This window comes from Anas platyrhynchos, chromosome 6 (assembly GCF_047663525.1).
Source record: "Anas platyrhynchos isolate ZD024472 breed Pekin duck chromosome 6, IASCAAS_PekinDuck_T2T, whole genome shotgun sequence".
Classification (NCBI taxonomy): Eukaryota; Metazoa; Chordata; class Aves; order Anseriformes; family Anatidae; genus Anas; species Anas platyrhynchos.
In genome coordinates, this window is record NC_092592.1 from 18,655,009 (window position 1) to 18,675,686 (window position 20,678).

Here is a 20,678-nt window from a genome sequence, read left to right on the forward strand (position 1 = left end):
TGAATCCACGAGAGGGTGCAAAATGCGCTGTAGGAATGCACATTAGTATACATTTTTACCCAGCACAGTCTATCACATGGAAGTACCTTAGTAGGGCCTGGATGAGAGAAAGATGAAAGCTTTTCACCGCGCTAACCAGAATTGTCACTGACTTTACTCCACGCTAAACAGAATCGCCATTCACTTTTTAATGAAGCTTACAAACATACAGTTATAACATTCAAAGAAAAAAATACACTTGAATAGTCCATGAACATACCGCCCCCCCCCTTCCTTTGAAGGCATACATGGAAAATAACACCTGAGAAGACTTGCAGGACCCTTACACAAAGCTCTATTTCCAAATAAATAAACTCTTCCAAAACATTTCTGTCTTCAGAAGCACCATTTCTGCACAATTATTCTTCTCCGATGTCTGCAGAGGAAATAAATCTGAACGCCAGCAGCTGGCTGACAGCACTCAGGCGTTTCTCCAAGGTGATCCGGAGCACAGATGCGAACAGCACAAGTGACTTATGAAAGCCTCACCCAGGCACTGTAACTGCAGGTGCTCCACAACCTATAAATAATACAAATGGAAGGGATAGAAGGGGACGGAAAAGATAGAAATAAGTGATTCCAGAAATAAATTTATTTTGTCTATCAGCTGGCTGCCTTAGCAGTCAGCCCTTTGCCGCAGCAGCCTGAAGAACATACAGAAATTTCTGTATCAATGATGTAGTGGCTATGAGGTCCAATACAAGTCTCCCAAATTGTTGCTTCCTTTGAAGTAAAAAAGCTCAGGTGCAAGTAACTTCATTACATTAATAAGCCTAGCTTTTTCAGAGAATTTGGCCTCATACTCTTTTGAGAGGGAAAAGGGGATCTTTTGCAATCCTTACGCCTGTGCAATCACAGTGAAACAAAAGGAAATTTTGTATTTCAAAATGCTTCACAGCTACACCAAGTTGTCAAGCCACTGAGCAGTCTAACTCAGCTACCCAAGATTGTTCAGTCTCAGCTGTAATGGAACATAGCCATTTTAAACAGATGAAGCACTGGCTAGGCAGAATAGACACCAGCTGTAAGAACTTCTGCTCATTATTATGTTGCCCTGATACTGGTTCAAAGATGCCTCTTTGAGCTGTCCATGCCACCTAGCTTTTATTTTTTACATGAAACAATGTGTTTCTTCCCAAATGAGTGTTGAAGTTTGAGGCAAAGTTCCTCCTTCTTTGCCCAATCTGGTAGCCTCTGCAATCAGTGTCGGAAGGAAAAGCTGTTTCTGTCCTCTCGATGTTTCTTTTCTTTCCCTCCACACAAATTAGATGAAAAACTGACAAGTCCAAATATACCAGTGCACTGTAGATCACGTAAGCATGAATTTGGAAAACAAAAACAAAAAACAGACAAAAAAATCCAAGAGACCTGAAGATAAGCCACTAATAAAGCAGGCTGAAAGTCGAAGCAATTTTTCTTACTGTAAGTCCACATTCAGAGTGTATTCAAAATTACTAGCAGTCATCCTTTTTTTTTTTTTTTTAATATGGAAGGTGCCAGAAAAGTGCTGCTTTATTCAGAGTACTGTGGCTTTTTTATTCCTCCTTTTTAAAAATTTAAGTATTCACTAGAATTCACAAGCTCATTGGATTGCACAAAGGAAAAAAAAAAAGCACAAGCCAAAGGCTTCTTATCCTATTCCCCTACACTGCTTATAGTTTCCATCTGAAGTTGTCTCTGCTAATGGCATTTTTCTGGCATCTAGTTTCATCACGTTACAAATATTTTCAAAACGACCAAATTAGCTTATGCAGAAAAGTAATAAAGAGCACAATTTAAAACTTGTAACTCTTAAGTAGAAGTGCACATTTAATAGCTGCTTAGTCGCTGTGCTTCAAAACTGAAAACTACTTTTCCTTACTAACATCTGATGCCATTTAAAAGGGTGAATTATCTAAATAATTTGTGCTTTATATAACAGAAGTTTCTGATAAACCTCATTCCATCACTGTGAGTGATGTCACTTCATGCTATGTGACACAAATGCATCGATCTAAGTTTGACAGGCAGAGCCAATGCTGACATGTCAGTCTTAGAATTTATGACAAATGATACGCTACTGATATTTTTAAAATCCCTGCAGATTGCCAAGAAAAAAAAAAAAACTCTTTAAAGTACGTAATTATACTGTGTGCATCTTTAGATTGAAAACAATTTATTCAATTTACACAGTTATATTGATTCAATGTTCAGGCTGACATTTAATAACAAAAAGAAAGAAAAATTTTATTGAAGTTTCCCAACTAGGTCCAATTACAATATATTACATATAGCACAGGAAAATGAGATGTGTGAATGTAATGGGGTGTTGGGTTTTTTTGAAACAGTCTTTGTCATTAAATAATGGTGTTCGTATTCAATAATTTGAAATAATCAATCTCTCTCCAATAAATCTAAAGACTATTAAGGAAAGAAAAGCCCTGGGGGAATAGAGAACAAATTGCCTATAAAAATTCTCTTCAAGCAAAGAATGCAGCATGGCAAGCGGGGGGGGGGGGGGGGGATCTTTAGCTAGAGGTGCTAATTGATCTACATCATGTTTTTTTCTTTTTGGTGATCTCTTTGTACAGACCAGGTTGTGCCTTATCATCTGTACTTGTGTTGAAGCATACTCAGATCAGTCATGTGTGAACTTTCAAGCATCTATTTTTACCTTTAACTCTCTTACTCCCATAAAGGAAGAAAATTGGACTGAATGGCTAAGAACTAATCAAATTCATCAAGCATAATTGTTTTTCAAGGCAGAAGATGAACTTGTTACAGCAGAAAAACAACAGACTGAATGCCATGTGCTAAGCAGACGGAATTGTTCCATAGGTTACAAGCAGATTCATGTTGTAGAACACCAGAAAATCCTGTTTCACTTAACATTGAACTAAATGTACCAGGATTCAATCAGTTCCATTCTTCTTCAATAGTTAACCATCCCAGAAAACAAATCCTGAAAACAGGGTGATGAGTGAAATGAGTAAATCTTTTGATGGTGGAGATGAATGTATCTAGATAGTCATATTTGTTTACACTAGCTGAACTTCTGTGTTGTAGCATTTCTACTATCAAAAGTTTTCTTCCTTTAGAATACATGAAAGAATTGGCACCAGTTTTCACTGGAGAGAGAGAGGTGTCACAGATGTGGCATCAGGTGGGACTAATAGCAGCATTTTCAGTAGGAGAGACTCTGTGCATGCCCTATTTTTGACCAGTTCAAATTTTCCTGGTAGTGCCATGCTGCACACTAGTAAAGCACTCCATGGCTGTTTACACTGGTGCCACCTATTACATTATTAGCCAGGGAATGTTTGATTTGGATTACTGCACCGAGTACTACCTACAAAATAATCACAAAGGCATAGTCAAACAATTAAAAGGATGCCTTCTGTTAGGTGTAGCTAACCATGCATTAATTCCAGCTGAAACAGCAGCTATTTGTAAGATCACACATAATTGCACAGGTGTTTGGCTCCCTGTCCCAACAGTCAGCAGAATGTAGGAATCCTTGGTACCTCAGAAAGCCCCTAATGCAGAGAAAGCTAGTTTCTAGTTTCTTCTCTGTTCGGTATCCAAGTTTGTTGCTTTTCACATCTGTTCTGAGCCACTTGAAAAGGGCCGTGAAAGAAGCAAAGCTGTAGACAGTGAAACCCACCTGGACAAGAGATTACACCTGGAAGGAATCTGCTGCCAAATTTTAGGACAAAATTAAGTTAATGTTTTCCTTAGTGTTTTTGTTTGTTTGTTTGTTTGTAATCATTTGCATTGAGGCTGCTTTTATATGAACTAAACTACAACAATTCTTCACAAAGAGAATTGTGGCCTTTTCCTGCATGCTATCACAATAACTTTACCAGAAGCCTTTAGTTTTTCTTAGGAGTATTGGTACTTCTGCTGAGAAGGATCTCCAGCCTCTTGAGTGTTTCATGCCAACACACATCCCAGTAAAATAGAGCTTGATAGTCCTGTGCCAGCCCACAGACCTGATGGCTAAATTCTATGTGACTACATGGGAAGAGAAGAATATCCCACAACCACCCAAGCCCAGTGCCAAGGGCAGAACAGCAGGCAAGAGTGTGCACAGTGAACAGGAAGAAATGGTTGCCCCTTCAGCAAGGTTACATCCTATGTGTTAGTAAGGGAGCTTGTCCAAAAAGCAGATCTCTGCCTCCTGCGTCTTTCAATGACAGCTCTTGGCAAGAAAAAGTCAGTAACACAGCTGCACCGAAGTCATGTTCACAGAGCTATTAAAGGTTTAGAGGGTGCTAAGGGTGGAAGGCCAGAGTTTTGATAGAGTCACACTGTTTTGAAGCAGCTGGCCTTATGCCATATCAATGTTGCAGGCACACAGTGTTTAGAGATCATTTTTCTGGAGGTCACATTTTTCTGCTCATCAGCTTTTGTACCACTGAGCTCTTAGCCAGTGCATTCGAGGTAGAGGCCAATAAAAGTTTTAATGCTGAAAAGGGCCAGAATAAAACAAAGGCATTACCTTTCTGACATAACTTGATTGGGAACAAAAGGGCTGGGTTTGCATTAGCAAAACTGCTAGTGAAACCTCAACTTGAGCCTCCACCCAGGAACCTGAGAAGACTGAACTAAACAGTTTTCACCTGCTGGGTCAGTAAATTCCTTGCTTCATGAACACAAATCAGTCAGCTTAAAAAGCTGTTTTGCTGAAAGAAAGAAACAAGAGCAAATCAGACCAAAGTAACATGTAAAGAACACATGCCTTAAGTATAACTTTAACCACTTTTGCAGTCCTCTCCTCTGCTAAATCAGGCCAGCTATCATCCAGAGTGCTCTTAAGCACAGTTAATTAGTCCAGACATTGATACTCAATTTCAAATTGCTCTCTATGATACATCTTTCAATAAAATAAAATAATCCCTCTCTCCATCACAGTAAAGCAATGCATGTGGAATAAAGGTGTGTCAGCCCTTACCAAGGCTTCACTACTGTTCACCACCCTTTTTCAACATGGAGGAGGGAAGCAGCACCAAGCTTCTCTTCTGTGAGCACCGTGTCTTCTGGACTGCTTTGGTAGAGGAGCTTCATATTAGCTGCCAGGCTTACAAAGGAAGAACATCAGCATTTCACGCGTTTTGCCCACGGGCTTCATTGCAGTTTTTCAGACCCCTGCCAGGAGTCACACAGCCTGCAGGCCAGGAGCACAAGCACTAGCATCCCTACAAGGATCCACTAATACGACAGTTTAACACACTAAACCTCCAAGCTACGAATTCCAGATCTTGTTATATAAACTAATGCAGAGGCTTACAAGTTTCACCTGACAACCATTACACTCACGTTCTTGGCTCTGTCTTCAGCACAGGAAGGCATGGTACAACGTGTGGCATGTTGTTATATTAATGCACTGATGAAAGCAGCAACTGCAATATAAAAGACTAAACATAACAAACAGCCTTGGATTCTTCCATTTAGTGAAAAAACAGTACCTTCAAGAAATAACATTTCTCTAGATTACTGGTGATAGGCAAGATGTCGTAACCCACCTGGTGTTTAGCTTCCTGGTGACCACATTGAAAGAACACATCAATGCATTCCCAGCCCTTCAGCAGCTACACTTTTAAATGCCACTGAGTTACTGTGAGATAGCTGCCATGCATCTTGCCCCAGACAGGTTTGCATTTTAACTTTATCAGGACTTTTATGGCTTTGTGATGAACAGTCAGACCTTGCTGGCTGCTGCTGCAGCACTGAGGACACCCCTGAGGGCCATCCTGGACATCTCTGGGTAGATGGTGGGTGTCCTGCAGGCTGGGGACTCAAGGACTGGGTCTGGGGACGAACAGCAGGGAGCAGACTGGAACCAGCAAGGCACGATTAGGTTCGGGCGTCTGTTTCTACTGCCCGTGCCTACCAGGCCAAGCCCTGGGGAGGGGGCTCGGGGATGTTGCAGCGTGGGCACAGTGTCAGGAGCTGCGGCCCAGCACCTGCCCCAGCCCATCTCCTGGTGCCCCGTGACTGCTACGGGTGCTGGCAGCTCCCCAGCGCCCAGCTCGGTGCCTCTGGCTGCCGGGAGCGGGTCTCGCCCTGGCTCTCGCATGTCCGGGGCAGAGGCACTGGGCCCCCCGGGCCTCGAGCCATGCACAGGAGACGTCCCCTCCCTCAAAGAACTGGAGCAGCTCCTCAGTACCGGGCGGCCCTCCTGTAACCACGTCGACGAAGTATGGCCTAATCTCTTCTTGGGAGACCTGTAAGTAAAGCTGCACGGACTGACTTTGCTCTAACGCCACGCTGTACGCTCTGTCTCTTCAGTCTGTTATTATCCCTAATCGGTCAGGCATTAGGTAGCTCTTGGTTTTGCTGACTAATGTCATTTAGACTGCAGACAGCAAAGTTTCTGAGATAAAATTATGACTGAGTGCATACTTGCTTCTTTGTTAACCCTCGGGAACAATGCGCTGGCTTATGTGCCAGCACATGGCTTGGGAGATGCAATCGCAGGACTGTTCCTGCCCTCTGAATATCTCTGTACCCATCTTGATTTGTTTGTGTTGGCCTTTTCCTCAGAGTAACAGCTCACAACAGATTTATTCTGTGGAAGATGGGCGTTACCCATGTTTTAAACGCTGCCCACGGCACAGCGTACAGCCACGGAGGCCAGGACTATTACGGAGCTACCATTGATTATTATGGTGTACCAGCCCACGACCTCCCCAGCTTTGATATAAGCCAGTTCTTTTACTCTGCGGCAGAATTTATCCACAAAGCCTTGAACACGCCAGGAGGTATGAAATTATCACTGTTCACAGTTTAGATGTGTTGGCAGCCTCTTGTAACTAACTGGTCAGGTCCACAAGCTCAGTGGTGGATGAGTCAGTGTGCGGACTGCTGGTCACCTGCCTGGTGGGTGGTGAGGGGAGGGCGTGCTGAGCACACGCATAGCTCTAGCTTGGTCCCAAAGATCAAGGAAGACTGCAAAAAGTTGACGTGAGAAAAAGGATGGACAGTGAACAAGAGAGACTGAGGAGGAGAGGACAAGGAGGAGAGGGAAAAATATCTGGAAAGAAAGGCTTATTCAAACAAGGAAAAGAAAAAAACACGCATTTGATATGGACACAATTTTATCTGGTCTAGTCTTCTGAGATCCTCTTGTGACAACTGTATTTGTAAGAACACATGAATAGAGTCACAAGTCCTGATTTCTCCAGCTACACGACATGTGAAGAGGCCCATACGCTGCAGATGTTCACCCTGTGTGAATAGGGCCTGCAGAGCATGCGACTTAGCAGGAGACGCACCTTTACCCAAGGAGATTTATGACACGTTGCACAAGAGATTGAGCGTCTTGGCACTGGTGCTATAAAATACTAATTAGCATCTATTACATAAAAGATTATTCCTTAGCATGAGTAAACTGGCATTAATGGATCTACCTCAGTCTGTCTCACACGCTCAGCCTTCAAAAAAGAAATACAGCCACAGCAAATTGCCTTATTATGCAATAGTACTAGGCCAGTCATTTTTCTTGGTGGCTAATGTGTTAGTGCCATCCTTTCAGGCCATATTGTAGCATTCTTCTTCACCTTAGTGAGCCCCTCTGAAAGCAATGGGTCTGGTTTTCCTCTTGTTCACAACAGAACAACATCAGTGCTTCCACAGGGTTTTCTTTGATTTACCAGTGTTTCTGAAATCAGGTTGTGACCTCATGGCACTGCTCATTCAAGTTGCTGGAACAGTTACAAATTAGACTTTACTGTTAGCAGTTCATGCGGTCTATTGAAAGGGTAGAAAATAAATTGTTTGCTGTGTTGCTCTGACCACGCTGGAGAATACAGGAGGGGTTTGTCTTCCCTTTAAATTCAACTTCATCCTCTGTGCTACTTCACCTTTATGGTTATAATTTGCCTTTTTTTTTTCCCCTTTTTTGACCAGCTAAAATTTTGGTACATTGTGCAGTTGGAGTAAGCAGGTCAGCTTCCCTTGTCCTAGCATATCTCATGATAAATCACCACCTCCCATTGATTGAAGCCATCAAAACAGTGAAGGAACATCGATGGATTTCACCCAATCGTGGCTTTCTGAAACACCTGCGAAATCTGGATGTTCAGCTACGGCAAAAGAAGGGCTGCTGAAAGGGCAAATCCCTTTGCATTCAGATTTTCAGCCTTCATAATCAATGTGCCTACAATACTTCCCATGATCAGTGCATACTGAAAGAATTAAGAGTTATGGAACCCATCAAAGAAAAAAAAAAATCAACAGAACTGCCAATGGATCAATTTTGGTGGCTCAGTTCCTCGTAGACGAGCACTGCCAACATCAGCCCCATAAGTACCACATGCTGCAGAGCTCCTGCGCCCAGCGTGGTACTACCAAATGACTCCCCTGGAGCAGTTAGGATGGACTGAGGTTGTTCCCCACTTGTGCTAATACCAGAGACAAGTTCAATAATTGCATCTAGCGGTACAGTATGTTTGAGTCCCCTTTACTAAAGAGTGTAAAATGACCTTCAGTTTGGTTGTAGTTTTCATATGAAAAGCTTGTCGTGTTGCAGGCCTGGTGGTGTGATGAGGGCAATTGGTCAGAAGCCCAAGCACTGCTGCAGACACCTTCCTCTTCCGCCGGTCTCCTCAGTGTTGCAGTGCCACAGAAAGCTGTGGCAGCCTGAACACCCACACCAACAGAATAAACTTCCTCTGCACAGCTCCCTATGCAGTCTCAGGGTCAGCAAACCCACAAGCCTTTTCTTGTGTAAATATGTTTTCAACAAGATACTGTATATTATGTACTATATTGAAGACATTAAAAAAGAAGACAGATTTTCAAGGTATTTTGTAAGTGTAAATTCATCAGTTTTGTGTAAGTGGCTTTGAATCATTTTTGGTTTAACATCAGGTAGGAACCCGGGCATTCGTCATTACTGAGGAGCTACTGGCATGTGTTTGCCTGTTCCCCACTGTGTGTTTCCAAGCTCTTGCCCACAATAAATGCAGATTATGCTAAGGGCCTGTGGATGTTAAATCCATAAAAGACGTGTATAAGGAATAATTTTGGTTTTAATATGTGAAGTGCTTATTTTGCACCATCTCTCTGCTCCTTACCCCTCAGTCTGCAAGGGAATTGCTGAGCTCCATGGCCGGCAACTCCTCCGGCACACCAGCAGCTTGAACCTGAGCAAGAACATCTTCCTCCTCTGCCAGTCCTCCTGCATTTATCCTGTTCCTTTCAACTTCTCAGGTTTAAGCCTAAATATTATCTGCTCTCTCTGGCCTCTTCCTTCACAAAGGATTAGTCCAGAGAAAGAAAGTGTCAAAGATCCAGGAAATCCAAGTATTGCTTTCCATCCATCTCTGCGTAACGGTGCTGACACCTGAATGTGGTATCTTGTCTATGTTCCAGATTTCAAAGCTTCAACTTAGAATAAGCCTAAAAAACCAGACTGACAGACTCCCTGCCTGCCTGCATGCCCTTAATTTGATTTAGGCCCATCTTACATTGCTATTTTCTAAATTCAGCAGGGAACTGAGTTAGCTTAAATAAATAGCTCGGCTTAATTGATACAAATTAGTTTTAGGTTGTTTAGAGGTTGTCACTTTTCCTATGACCAGTTAATCAGTTACTTAAACCAACACAATTTTTAATACAGAAACTGCATTTGAAATTCATGCTACCATTCTCCCTGAAAATTACCTTGTTACCTTGTGGTGAACCATGAAGCAATAATCAAATCTATTTTTGCCCTTTGCTACTAGGTTGATTTATTGATTAGATGACCTTATAAACTTTCTCTGCCAGATTGAGTAAATACATTTCTGCTTGCTTGAAGCATCAGGCCTCATCATTGCCTCTCTGCTGGAGACGGCTTGCAAAGTTATTACAAAACTTAAATGGTGGTGACTTGTGGGTTGTTGTTCTTCCTTCCCAGACCTCCTTCCCACACCTATCACCCTTAATTCTTGGACAGGCTGAGACACAGATGCTGATTTGGCCTAGTGCTTATGGGAATGTAGAAATCCCTATTTCAATGTACACATAGCAAAATAAGCATATTTAAGATCCTTTTAGAGGTCTATTTGACTGTCTGTTCAGATTTTCCTAAATCTTGCCAAAGAGCTCCACTGGCAACAAAGAGAAAATTTTGTAACATAAAAAGATCAAATAGAAAATCACATTTAAAACCCAACAGTGCTAGCACAATCTTTATACCTCACAAAGTAGCAGAGCAGCGGAGGAGGAGCTGGGTTTGCTTTGAAGATCTCCATTAGCATTAATAAGGATTTACACGAGTTAATATTTCATTGTAATTTATACTTCATTCACATTACAGTAGATTTCAGTCTTGAAGCCTTTTGAAGACATGGCACTGAAAAGTCTGGAATTGATGTGAGTGAAATAATGCATCTTAATGGCTTTAGGCTGGGCAAAATTAGACACGTGTGAGCAAGATTGATGGAACCTCCCATCAGGATAATGCTTTGCATGCCCCTGAACATCTGTCCCACAAAGCCACAGCTGTGAAAGCTGCTCTTGTTGTAAATTAGTACCTGCTCTCTTAGATACTACTCCTCCTTTGAGAATTTTGTTTCACAAGGGGTACAGAACTGTAGACCGAAGTTGAGCCAGTATAGCATCCATTCCATCAGGGACACGGTAGTGATTTTGTACAGCAAGACTTACTTACCCCAGTGGATAGAAAAAAATAGTTAGAAACTCTTTTCAAGGGCAGTGGTAAATCACAGAAGTGTTTTTAATCTGCAGAGGTTGTGTTGCCTAAATTTCCTGCCTGCAATATTGCTCCCTTCTTTATATACTGTGCACCTTTGGCTCCAGCTCTGCGCAGGGAAAAAGATTCCCTTCAACATATGTAAAAGCTGTAAAATTAGTCCTGTAACTTCTTGAAACAGCAAACACTGCTTTGACTTGCTAGGAGGAAAAGAGACCTCACCAGTCCCTTACATTATCCATAGCTCAGGTCGTGATGTGACACAACATTAGTACTTCCCTGTTTTCCTTTATCAGCCAAAAAACTTGTATTTTGAATATTGGTTTGGCAAGTTAAGCTGAGGAGCCAAAATAAAAGCAAAACACTGCCTCACCAGTGGCACTTTGTTTAGAATATGCACACGACAACAGGGGCTGCACGATGCAGGAGAGATGCACGATGCACTGAACATTAACTCCTCATTGAGGGAGAATCCCACTTGGGAAGATGCTTCAGTAGCTGAAGATAAGTTGAACCTGCTGAACCAAAGCACCCAGGTTCACCCAAGGTGCCCCTGTAGTTTCCCATAACCCTGAAGGAACCATCAATGCTGGGGACCCAGCCTGACGAGGAGCTGCTTACCTTCCATCTCCCCTGAAGCAAACAGGTACACAGGACTTCCTGCCCAGGCTCAGATGCACGCTCCTGTAACAAATTTTTTTGGTTTTTGAAAGCAATTTTCAGCTAAATTCAATTCCTGATCCACCTTACCAAGTGGGTCATGAGGCTTAGTGCCAGCTCAATGGAGGCTGTGGGTGGGTGGCTGAGAGCAGAGGGCATGGTGAAAGGAACCTAAATCAGCTTAAAGCAGTTACAAAATCACAGCATCCCCTGAAGGGAGGCATGCAGAATTCCAGTGGAAGTTTCCCTTATTCTCAAATAGAAGAGCTGAAGGTAACAGATAAAGTCAGCAGAAGCCAAGCTGGGAACTGGAGGAAGGGGGTTAGGTGTGCTGTGTGATGCCGTGCCCCAGGATGCTGCAGGGAGTAGAAGCCTAAAAAAATTTAAGGAGTAACTGGGAACATTTAAGGAACAGCAATCCCCTCAGGGTTACCAAATACACAGAAACTGTGACCAGACCTGGAAGCTCCTGAGCTGCAGCCAGCTGGAAGCCGGGACAGTATTAGAAAGCAGTATATCTCATACTTGCCTGGTCTCATTTTCTATGAGTCTCAGCTTACAGCCACAGTCAAACTCGATGGACTGTGGTGAGGCCCAGGACAGCTGCTCTCCTGGTCTTTATTTTGAACTCGCCCTTAAGATGAGCTGTCCCCTGTTTCCCAGTAGCTTATTAATAGAACTGGTTAGCACGAGGCACTGGGGACTGCGTCTTGGCTGCATTCATTGACATTTCTTTCATGGGGAGTGCTCTGTGCTGGCAAGCACAGCACTACTGCTTCTGGGGGGAGGTGTTTTTTGGTTTATTTGTTTTGGGTTTTGTTTTCCTGTGGCTGTTCCCATTCCATTGGGGATGCAACACTGAGCTCATCTCGGGAGGCATCCACGCGTGTACCACAATTAGAGACAGCCACCTGCTTGGGAATATCAAGTGAAGAGCACACTCCAGCAAGGCACCCCTGCTGACTCTGCAGCAGCAGGCACTCCACTGCCTAAATTTGTGCGTGGCCACCAACGAGGGACCAGCGCCTGGAGGTGGTTGGACCCAGCCGCCCAGGAACGCTTTGAGCTGCGCTCCCTCTGCCCAGGAATTGCAAAGTATTTTGAGCAGCTGCAAGGTGGAATTGAAGCACGTGGGTGACGAGTGGCCTGAGCTCCACATGGGCAATACATAAGTGCTATTTGAGGCTGAAGGGCTGAGGAATGTAGTGCTTGTTAACATATGCTGTTTTATTTAGTTAGCGTTGTTAAATTTAGTTGCCTTAAAATAGACGTAAGATTAGCATAGAAGAAAGCAAAATGACTGCCCATTAAAGAAGAACCTTCAAAACACACTAAAATGGATTAAGAAGAGGATCAAAATTATCTTTATTCATTTGTATTATTTAAAAAATAGTAAGAAAAAAAATACATTTCCTAAATGGTGCAGTGTTTAACATGTAGACCACAAGGCAGAATCATGATTCTGAGTGGCCTTAAAATTGAACTATGATTTTTTTTCACTTTCTCAATTTGGTGATTAAAGAACAGCGATTTTCAAATAATAATAATAAAGTACTCTAATATTTGCTGTTTGTATTATAAGCTGATTTTCAGTTGAAATTTCTGACAGAATGTTGATTGTTTCAGCAATTGAATAAACCTGTGCCAGGATCAGGACTTGAGCCACAGCTCGTGCCAAATAACCCAAAGCAGTACCATAAACTGTCACTGCTTGTTCCTGTGGAACCAGTTATGTGCAGCTCCTCAGGAGCTACCAGGCAATTAAAGATCAATCTAGAATTAAAGCTGTATTCTATAAGACATTTTTCCTTATGACTTTATCAGAATTTTGATGGGAGGCCTCTTTAAATGAGTTCAATAATTCATTATATACTACACACTATAACATTATATAATATACACTATAAATAAAGTAGGCATGGCTGACTTTACATGATGTCTTTCATCCTGGAGGACTTTGAAGTGGTCAACAAACTGATTATTAAATATTTGTCTGCCATCAGCCACTGCTGATACAAAAGGCCAAGGCCAAGACCCTTTGGGTTGAAAGGTAAAATATTTTTAAAAGTGCTGCACAATAAGCAGCTCAGGGCACAAGATGTAAAATATCCTGCAGAAATCAAACCTGACAGTGAATCTTAAATAGGCAGGTTTAACAAGTGGAATTTAGCCAGATTACCAAGATTAATACCACCCCAGCAAAGAAATGTGACACAATCAAAGTTTGAGACAAAAGGGTTACAGGCTGTACTAAAACCTGACTGTGTCATTTCAGCATTGTACTTCAAGTCCAATTGTAGCAGGACCTGAGCTACCTCATGAAGTCAATTTTTACAAGATGTTTGGGCCAGTAACTCCCAATGACTGTAGTCAAATAGAGCCTGCAATACTTGTTAAATTTACAGGAAGTTATAGGCAGGATACTCTAAGTTTTCTACTTCTATTTTGAGTATATTTGGAAATCACCACCTTTTACTTTTTACTACATTACAGTTTCCTACGCAAGTCTCTAAGTGTGGTAGGCACTAAGCTCTGCAGACTAAGAGATTACAAGGCAATAAGATACATTGAGCTGCTTTTTGTCACAAGCTTTCACACACGATTCTCCACAGCTTCATAGCCCAAAGCAAGAAAGACCTGTGAGGGCTTGGTGTCCCTTGTGTACTGAATGCTGCACGTTTTGCATAGGGAAGCAAAGGGGACCAAACATTCCGTGGCCAGGAATGGCATTGTTATGGAATAACTGCAGAGGACTTTCACCTTGGCACACATTTCTCTACCACCTCTGAGTACATTCTCAAGGCCAAACAGTGGTAAGCCACTGCTCTAACACAGCACTTGCGTTAAGCAATCACAGGTTACTTCAGAAGCATTAACTATACTTCATTCAACCACTGGGTAAGCCTAATTATCTACTTACAGATATTGTCTCCATGGTTAGAGAGAGGATAGCAGCATCCTGAAAGATAAGGAGTGGTCCACAAAACTACATCCAAGTCAGTGTCCATCACATATGGCCCACTACAATGACCGGAGTGTATCTTCTGTAACAGAAGAGAAAAAAGTAAGCAAGTAGAAATGGGAACAATGCTGTATTTTAGTGAGTGGGGAGAAGGACGAATTTCCAGTTGAAAAACACTTTTTTTGTTGTTGTTGTTTGAGTTTTTCTGTATTGATTCATCAGAATACAAAACACACAAAATGTTACTTTCTGGTTTGAGAAGCAGCCAAAATCCGCAAACAGCTATTATAAAGACATGCCAATTGGCCATTTACAAAGCCTAATGCCATATGTTTTCCTATTTTTCTGGACTCAGATCTCTAGTAACAAAAAGTGGTTCTTGATTTATGAAAGAGATGAATGTAATACCCTGAAGGGTACTTTATCACAGCAGCTGTAAATTCGATCTCTAAGAAATGAGATGATGTGGGTAAGGCAGAAGTACCAGCTTATGCAATCTGTGAGCATGGCACTATTCTGTGCAGCCTGGAACAGCACAACATGTATTCATTTTTATTTTGCAGGAAAATCTTGGTTCACTGTATTCTTGGAAAAAGCAGATCTGCCTCCCTTGTACTACCTTAACCTTATGATCTTCCATCACTTTTCTCTGGGAATGCTATCCAAGGAGTTATCCGGTACTGAGTAATTTCATCAAGAGGAGCATTCCTGAAACAGCTGCAGGACTTAGATATTGAACTAAGATACATACGGTATACACCTATGTAAATTCTTATGAAACAGAAGATCAAAGTAACAGGAAGGAATGTCAGACAGCCAATCTGAATATGAGATAAAGATGAAAGGAACGTGACCTAAAGCTTTGGCATCAAACCTATGTTTCCCCTCTGTTTAGGGGACAGAGGGTTTTCCCAGTCACTACTCAAACATTTGGTTAAATGAAGACAACAAACGTGCTAGATAGACCTCTAGAATATGCTCCCCGTTTGCTGTCTCCTCTGTTTCTGAAGACTCATAAAACTTGACTTCAAGAGAAAGCAGCCCCATGTTTGAAGTTAAAGCTTTTAAGAATATCCCTGGACTTAAAATGATGGCAACCTGTTTTGCTGCACTGGGATGATCAAATGAAAAGGGGGGAAAATGTGGAAATCCAGCAGACAACAAGTTACCCAAATGGGGGACAGAGTTTTCCCTCCCTGCTGACAATAGATGCTCAGTTCCCAAGGACTTCCCAGAGGTACCTTCATTTCACCATGTCCTCTGTCCAGCTCAGTCTTAGCTTTATGGACCTGAGATTTACAGCAGTGTATTGCCATAAATTAGCTCTTTTCTCAGAATGCCCTGTTCCCACCAAAATTCTCTTTAAGCAAGCTGCGATGTGTCTTCAGTGCTAGTGAACACATAAAGAGTTGAGTTCCTTAATTTTACAGTAATATTTCATAAAAAAACTGCTCTTTCAACCCTACTCTGCTTGCTCAGAGCTTCTCTTGTTAGCCTGTCTTCTGTCACTTTCTCACAAAGCAAAGGGGAGTGAAAGGATAAAATGCTAATTAGATTTTTGAAATGAATGCAAATTAACAAGCAAAGCTACACCACCTTGTGGTAGTTCTTATCTTAAGGCAGACCCTGGAAAAACAGTTTCAGACTGAAGTCCTAGAGACAGCAGTAAAATACCTGGGGAAAGTTGCAGATGACAACTCCAGCATCTCAGCAGAACTACGTAGCATTTGCACTGAGTTTGTTTGCAGTGTGTATACATTTCTGTACAAATGTACCCAGTGCAACTTGGAAACATCAGTGCTGGGGACAATCAATCCATGGTGAAACTCCCACAAAAAAAAACAGTGGTGCAACCCCGGGCTGAGTTAGCTCTCCTGCGTAGAGGTGCCTACCAAGGACGGCATGGCCTAGGAGGCGTATGTAACTGGCAGGTTCTCAAGTGTCAAAATAGAAGCAGAATCACCAGCTGCGTACATCCTGTGCTCTGCAAGCGAGACGCAAACAAGAAAAACAGTCGAGCTGTCTGTTGGAAAAAGCAGCTTCCCAGGATCACCCCAACCACGGTGTAATTGTGATCAATCCGCATTGGCAAGTATCAGTTTTCCATATGTGTTTCACCTAATGCTGGCTGCCTGTGGAGAGCAGCTCGGGCAGGCTGATGCATGCTTGTTATCGCCGGCATAAATATCTCTGCCTCGTGTTATTGTGGCACAAAGCAGCTGGACCATTTGAAAATCATTTAAAAAGCACTATAAAATTAGGGCTCCAGTGCTCTTATTTTATGACTTTCACGAGCAGCCATTGCCTAGAGAGAAATTATCCTCTTTATTTTCAAGGCTAAAGGTTCTTTTAACATTCATCAAAATCAAAGTGCACCCTTGATAACACATTGAGCTGTTACTTATCTAGTACAGTCTCTTTACCTTCTGCATAATATCACATTTGAGATCTCAGTTCTTCGTATACAACTCATTTCATTGTGGCTGCTGTTGTTTTCACCAACTGAATTTGCATAGTTTCTGGAGAGGCTGGTTTATGCCCTGAAACATATTCTTTGCATAATTCTTAATTCTATTTTATTATATTTTTAATTTCTAGAAAAATACCACTGAGTGTTTTTGTTATTGATCCCTCTATAAAAATGGTCAGTTACCTCTTCTGGCAATGGCTTTTCACAGACCAATTAAGCACTGTAAGTGAAATGTATTCAAGGGCATAAATAGTACTTAGGTGCACAGCCTGATAGACTCCCTCCTCTGCCTTTGAAAACTCTTTCCCCCATATAAGAAAAAAGTCTTAGATAATTTTATTGTTTTCCTCTATTGTTTTCACAGACAGCTAAACTCAGGAAAACAATGAATGAACCAAAGCAGTGTGAGAACATTCAAACAGTGTGGAGGGAGATCCATTTCTTTTAGAAACAAGAAATGCAGCTGTAAAGACAACTAAAGCTTGGATTTGAAGGGTTTTGCAAGAGACACCATGCAAAATTGTCAGCCGCAAAGGCTGAGAGAGGCCCTGCACATCCTCTGTCCTGCAGCTCAGGAAAACCACTGCTTTCCTCCAAGTTGTTTATCCTGCCTCAGGTTGCTGTAAGAGCCCGGTCACCTTATTATCCAGACATCAAATACAGACTGAAGATAAACATTTAGAAAGCCGTAACCTTAGCTCTCTTTTCAGGATTCCCTCTTTGGCCGAGTTGTTTTTATTTTGTTTTGTTTTGTTTTTCCACCTCTAGGGGTAGCAGACCGCATTGCTGTGCCAAAAAGGTGGCATGCTTTCAACTCTCTGCAAACGGGGAGGGCTGGTGCTAATAGGTCGTGCTGTGAAAGTGTGTAGCCATGCAGAGGAGCTGTGAAGTCAAGGCACAGCATCCTGCGCGGAGGAGCTGTAACTGGCCAGACGGCAGCCTGCATGCGTGTGAAGAGAGCCGCGCTGCCGTGCCAACACCTCTGCTAGCAGAGGCAGATTGAGTATTTAACCGCAGAGCCCTTGCCGGTCATCACCCAGTTTTCGATTCATCAACTGGATGCTTAAGCTAACAGAAGGATGAGATGGGGTTATTTGGTAATCGCAATTGTTTATGACCTTAGGAAGACACAGCAAACAAGGCAGTCATGATAAGCAGGCCCATGTACAGGCTGCTGTCACCACGGATGCAGAAAGTGGGACAGGCATTTAGTAAGCCATGACAGGAATGCACTTCAGCTCTGCAGCACGCTTTTTGTCAGCAAGCCACTAGCCACCTTCCTCCATCTGACAGCAAAAGGAAAAGAGAAAAGGGCTCATCTGAGCTGATCCAGCTCTGGGTTCCTGCATTTCAGACCAGATTTGACCTTTCAGGTTAGGAGCGATCCACCCGAATTGCAGCCCTTGCTTGGGGCAATGGTCAGGAGTGCTGGGCCAGGGAAGAACAGAGATGTGTGCAGCCCCTTCATCACCTCATTCAGCACCACTGCCATGGCTGTATTGGCTCTGCAGGAGCTTCCTCCCTTCTGAGCTCACCTGTATGGATGCTCTTTCTTTCTCTGGTATATACACCTCACCCAGCAGAAAACACTGCAAAATCCCTTCCACCCAGGGCTTTCAAATTAACATTTGAAGTCAATGCTTCAATGCTAAAAGGAGGGTCAGAGGAGGATTTTTCTTTTAAGCATAGAAGGGAAAGAGGTGTCTACAGTGTTGTTTTCCCATATACCCACATCTACTAAAACCTCAACATGTAAGGGGTATGTGTTTGCTCACCTTGTCTCCAGAAGAGGATTCAGTATATCCTGGAGGGAGCTTTGATTGAGATGATCAGTTGTTTGAAGTGTAGCAAAAGGACCCAGGTTGAAGGACATTCTAGATGAGGCAGATTCAAAGTCATTTTGTTTTCTGTTAAGCTTACTCATTTTCAGTAAGGCTTAATCCACTTCCAAATAGCAGGTGGGACCCTGTGACTGAGGTGGACAAAAGAAGGGTTCTGGATGCTGTCAGTGCGCTTGTGGTGTTGCCAGTAGCCACAGAGCTTCCATCACTTGCTTTCCTCACAAGGTGAAGCTGATTCCTGCTGCTAAGCACAGAACCAACCTGGGAACAAAGTCCTTTTACCAAACAGAACAATATAAAGCATGATACCTTAAAAAGCCAAGTAGGATCAGAATCCTGAGGGAGGAGGGCACTGGGATGTGTCTTAGCATCATCTCATTGGGCGAGGGTGTTGCTGTCCAGGTGAAAGGCATCTGTCTTCAGCTGTTTTTCCTCATCACCACAACAGTTGAAAGTTGCTTTTAAACATTTTTCTTTTCCTTCTCCACTCCCAATCCTTTGTCATCCTCCTCCTTGCTGGTGCTAAGAAATGAATCTTCCTTCATAGTGATAAATGTTCCTCACAGTCTGGGAAGCAGATGCGGTATGTTTAGTGCCCATGTTATATAATTCAATAGTTAGTAATGGGTATTGTAGACACCTCTTTCATAAGACACATGGAAAAGGTGCCAAGGCAGGTTAGACCTGAAGGTCTGGTTAGCTGATCTTCTCCATCAGCCCAGAGCAGTGTCTAGGGGAAGAGAGCATAAGTAGCTGGACGATGTAGGAGTGATTCTTCCGCTGCATCGCCTCCAGCTTTTGGCCTTCCACAGATTAACTACTTCCTAAACTTTGTGATGCTTTTAATTATGGATGGAAGGTCTGGTCCCATTACAAAACTCCCTAATTGCTCCCCTCTGCACCCAGCGAGCACCTTGCCTCCATCAGCTCCAGAGATTAGCTCAGGCTGTGAGGGAAAAAAAAAAAAAAAAAAAAAAGAAGGAAGGAAGGAAAAGGAAAAGCCTGCAAAAAGAAGAACAAAGAAAAGGAAGAACAAGAGATGGAAAGCTGGCTCTGGAAGAGGGCTCTCCCACCACCACGCCCCGGCTGGATGGCAAGGTTACGGCGTGGGCCTGCTGCTGCTGGGTTTGCAGTGTGACTTGCCTGGTTGGGAAGCTTTTCCCCATGTTGGACGAACCACAAATGCCACTGATAAATTACCTTGATGCCCAATTCTGACATGAACTAAACTCAAGTCAGCAGCAGGCTCCATCTAACGTTTCCAGTTGGTTATAAGACACAGCAATTGTGGGCGCCTGGGCAGTGGGGGCACCTGGTGGGGAGTGGTGGCCCCAGGGTCTGTGCTGGGCTGTCATTTGGAAATAACTCCCTGAGGAGTAACGGCCTGTTAACTTGCACTGATGCCCAACAACTTCTGCAAGGTTTCTTTATCTTTGGAGCCTGGTTTGTTACAACGGATTTTGCCACTGGAGCAAATCCAGGCCAAACTGCACTGTGCCTAGGAAAATTGAACACTGTTACATGCTTTTCTCATACAGAAAACCTGCATAGGAAAGGATACAGTGTAGATCGTTTGATGTATTTGCTCAGGTCAATACCAATTTAATTAATCGAGTACCTTTCACATTTTTCTCCCATCCAACCACAGCATTTTCTTGTACAACAGTAACCGCTCTCTCTAAAAGCCATGAATACACTACTTTAAAACATCCAAGATTGCTTTCTTCTGCCATCTTCTGGCAAAATGAAAGAAAAACAGCGTTTCAATCGCAGCAGTGCTGCTGTGCTGGTCTAAGGCAAAGGTTGTCACTAAAGGTAGTGTGTTAATACAGTAGTTGGCATAAGTGAAAAAAAACATAGCCTTTGTTGTGTGTTTGAAGGCTTACCTAACTCCTCCAGCCCCACCAGCTGGTCTAGTAGCAGTGTTCCTGTGGTTATCCCACAGCAAAATGTCTGCTTTGTAGGCCTGCTGCTTCTTCACTGCCCGGAAAGCAAAGGGGAGTTGCATGGCACGTGAGGCTTTGC

General features: G+C 42.8%; 1 protein-coding gene and 1 long non-coding RNA gene across 15 annotated transcripts in view; one reads left to right on the top strand and one right to left on the bottom strand.

The window, feature by feature from the left end:
* LOC106015797 (uncharacterized) overlaps positions 1-20,678 on the bottom strand; it is a 39,913-nt gene continuing 19,235 nt past the window's right edge. The window contains exons 8-12 of one of the 8 annotated variants that reach the window (XR_011810015.1): positions 18,588-19,599; positions 14,301-14,424; positions 5,544-11,404; positions 5,338-5,420; positions 1-5,098 (exon numbers count right to left, since the gene is read on the bottom strand). This is a non-coding gene — a long non-coding RNA (uncharacterized lncRNA). Of the gene's footprint in view, positions 11,405-14,300; positions 14,425-18,587; positions 19,600-20,678 lie in introns of all 8 variants that reach the window. The other 7 variants (XR_011810016.1, XR_005266733.2, XR_005266728.2 and 4 more) reach the window with 7 other exon arrangements.
* The window catches only part of LOC101791401 (dual specificity protein phosphatase 13B), a 26,823-nt gene continuing 11,934 nt past the window's right edge, over positions 5,790-20,678 (top strand). For 3 of the 7 annotated variants that reach the window (XR_003497890.3, XR_003497891.3, XM_005015720.6), the window contains exons 1-2: positions 5,790-6,247; positions 6,565-6,782. Coding sequence is in view for 1 of the 7 variants with exons in the window: in XM_005015720.6 (XP_005015777.3) it covers positions 5,790-6,247; positions 6,565-6,782 (676 nt within the window). In the remaining 6 variants the exon portion in view is untranslated. Of the gene's footprint in view, positions 6,248-6,564; positions 6,783-14,123; positions 14,279-14,307; positions 14,445-16,214; positions 16,431-20,678 lie in introns of those variants that run through there. The other 4 variants (XM_013096003.5, XM_072039525.1, XM_072039524.1 and 1 more) reach the window with 4 other exon arrangements.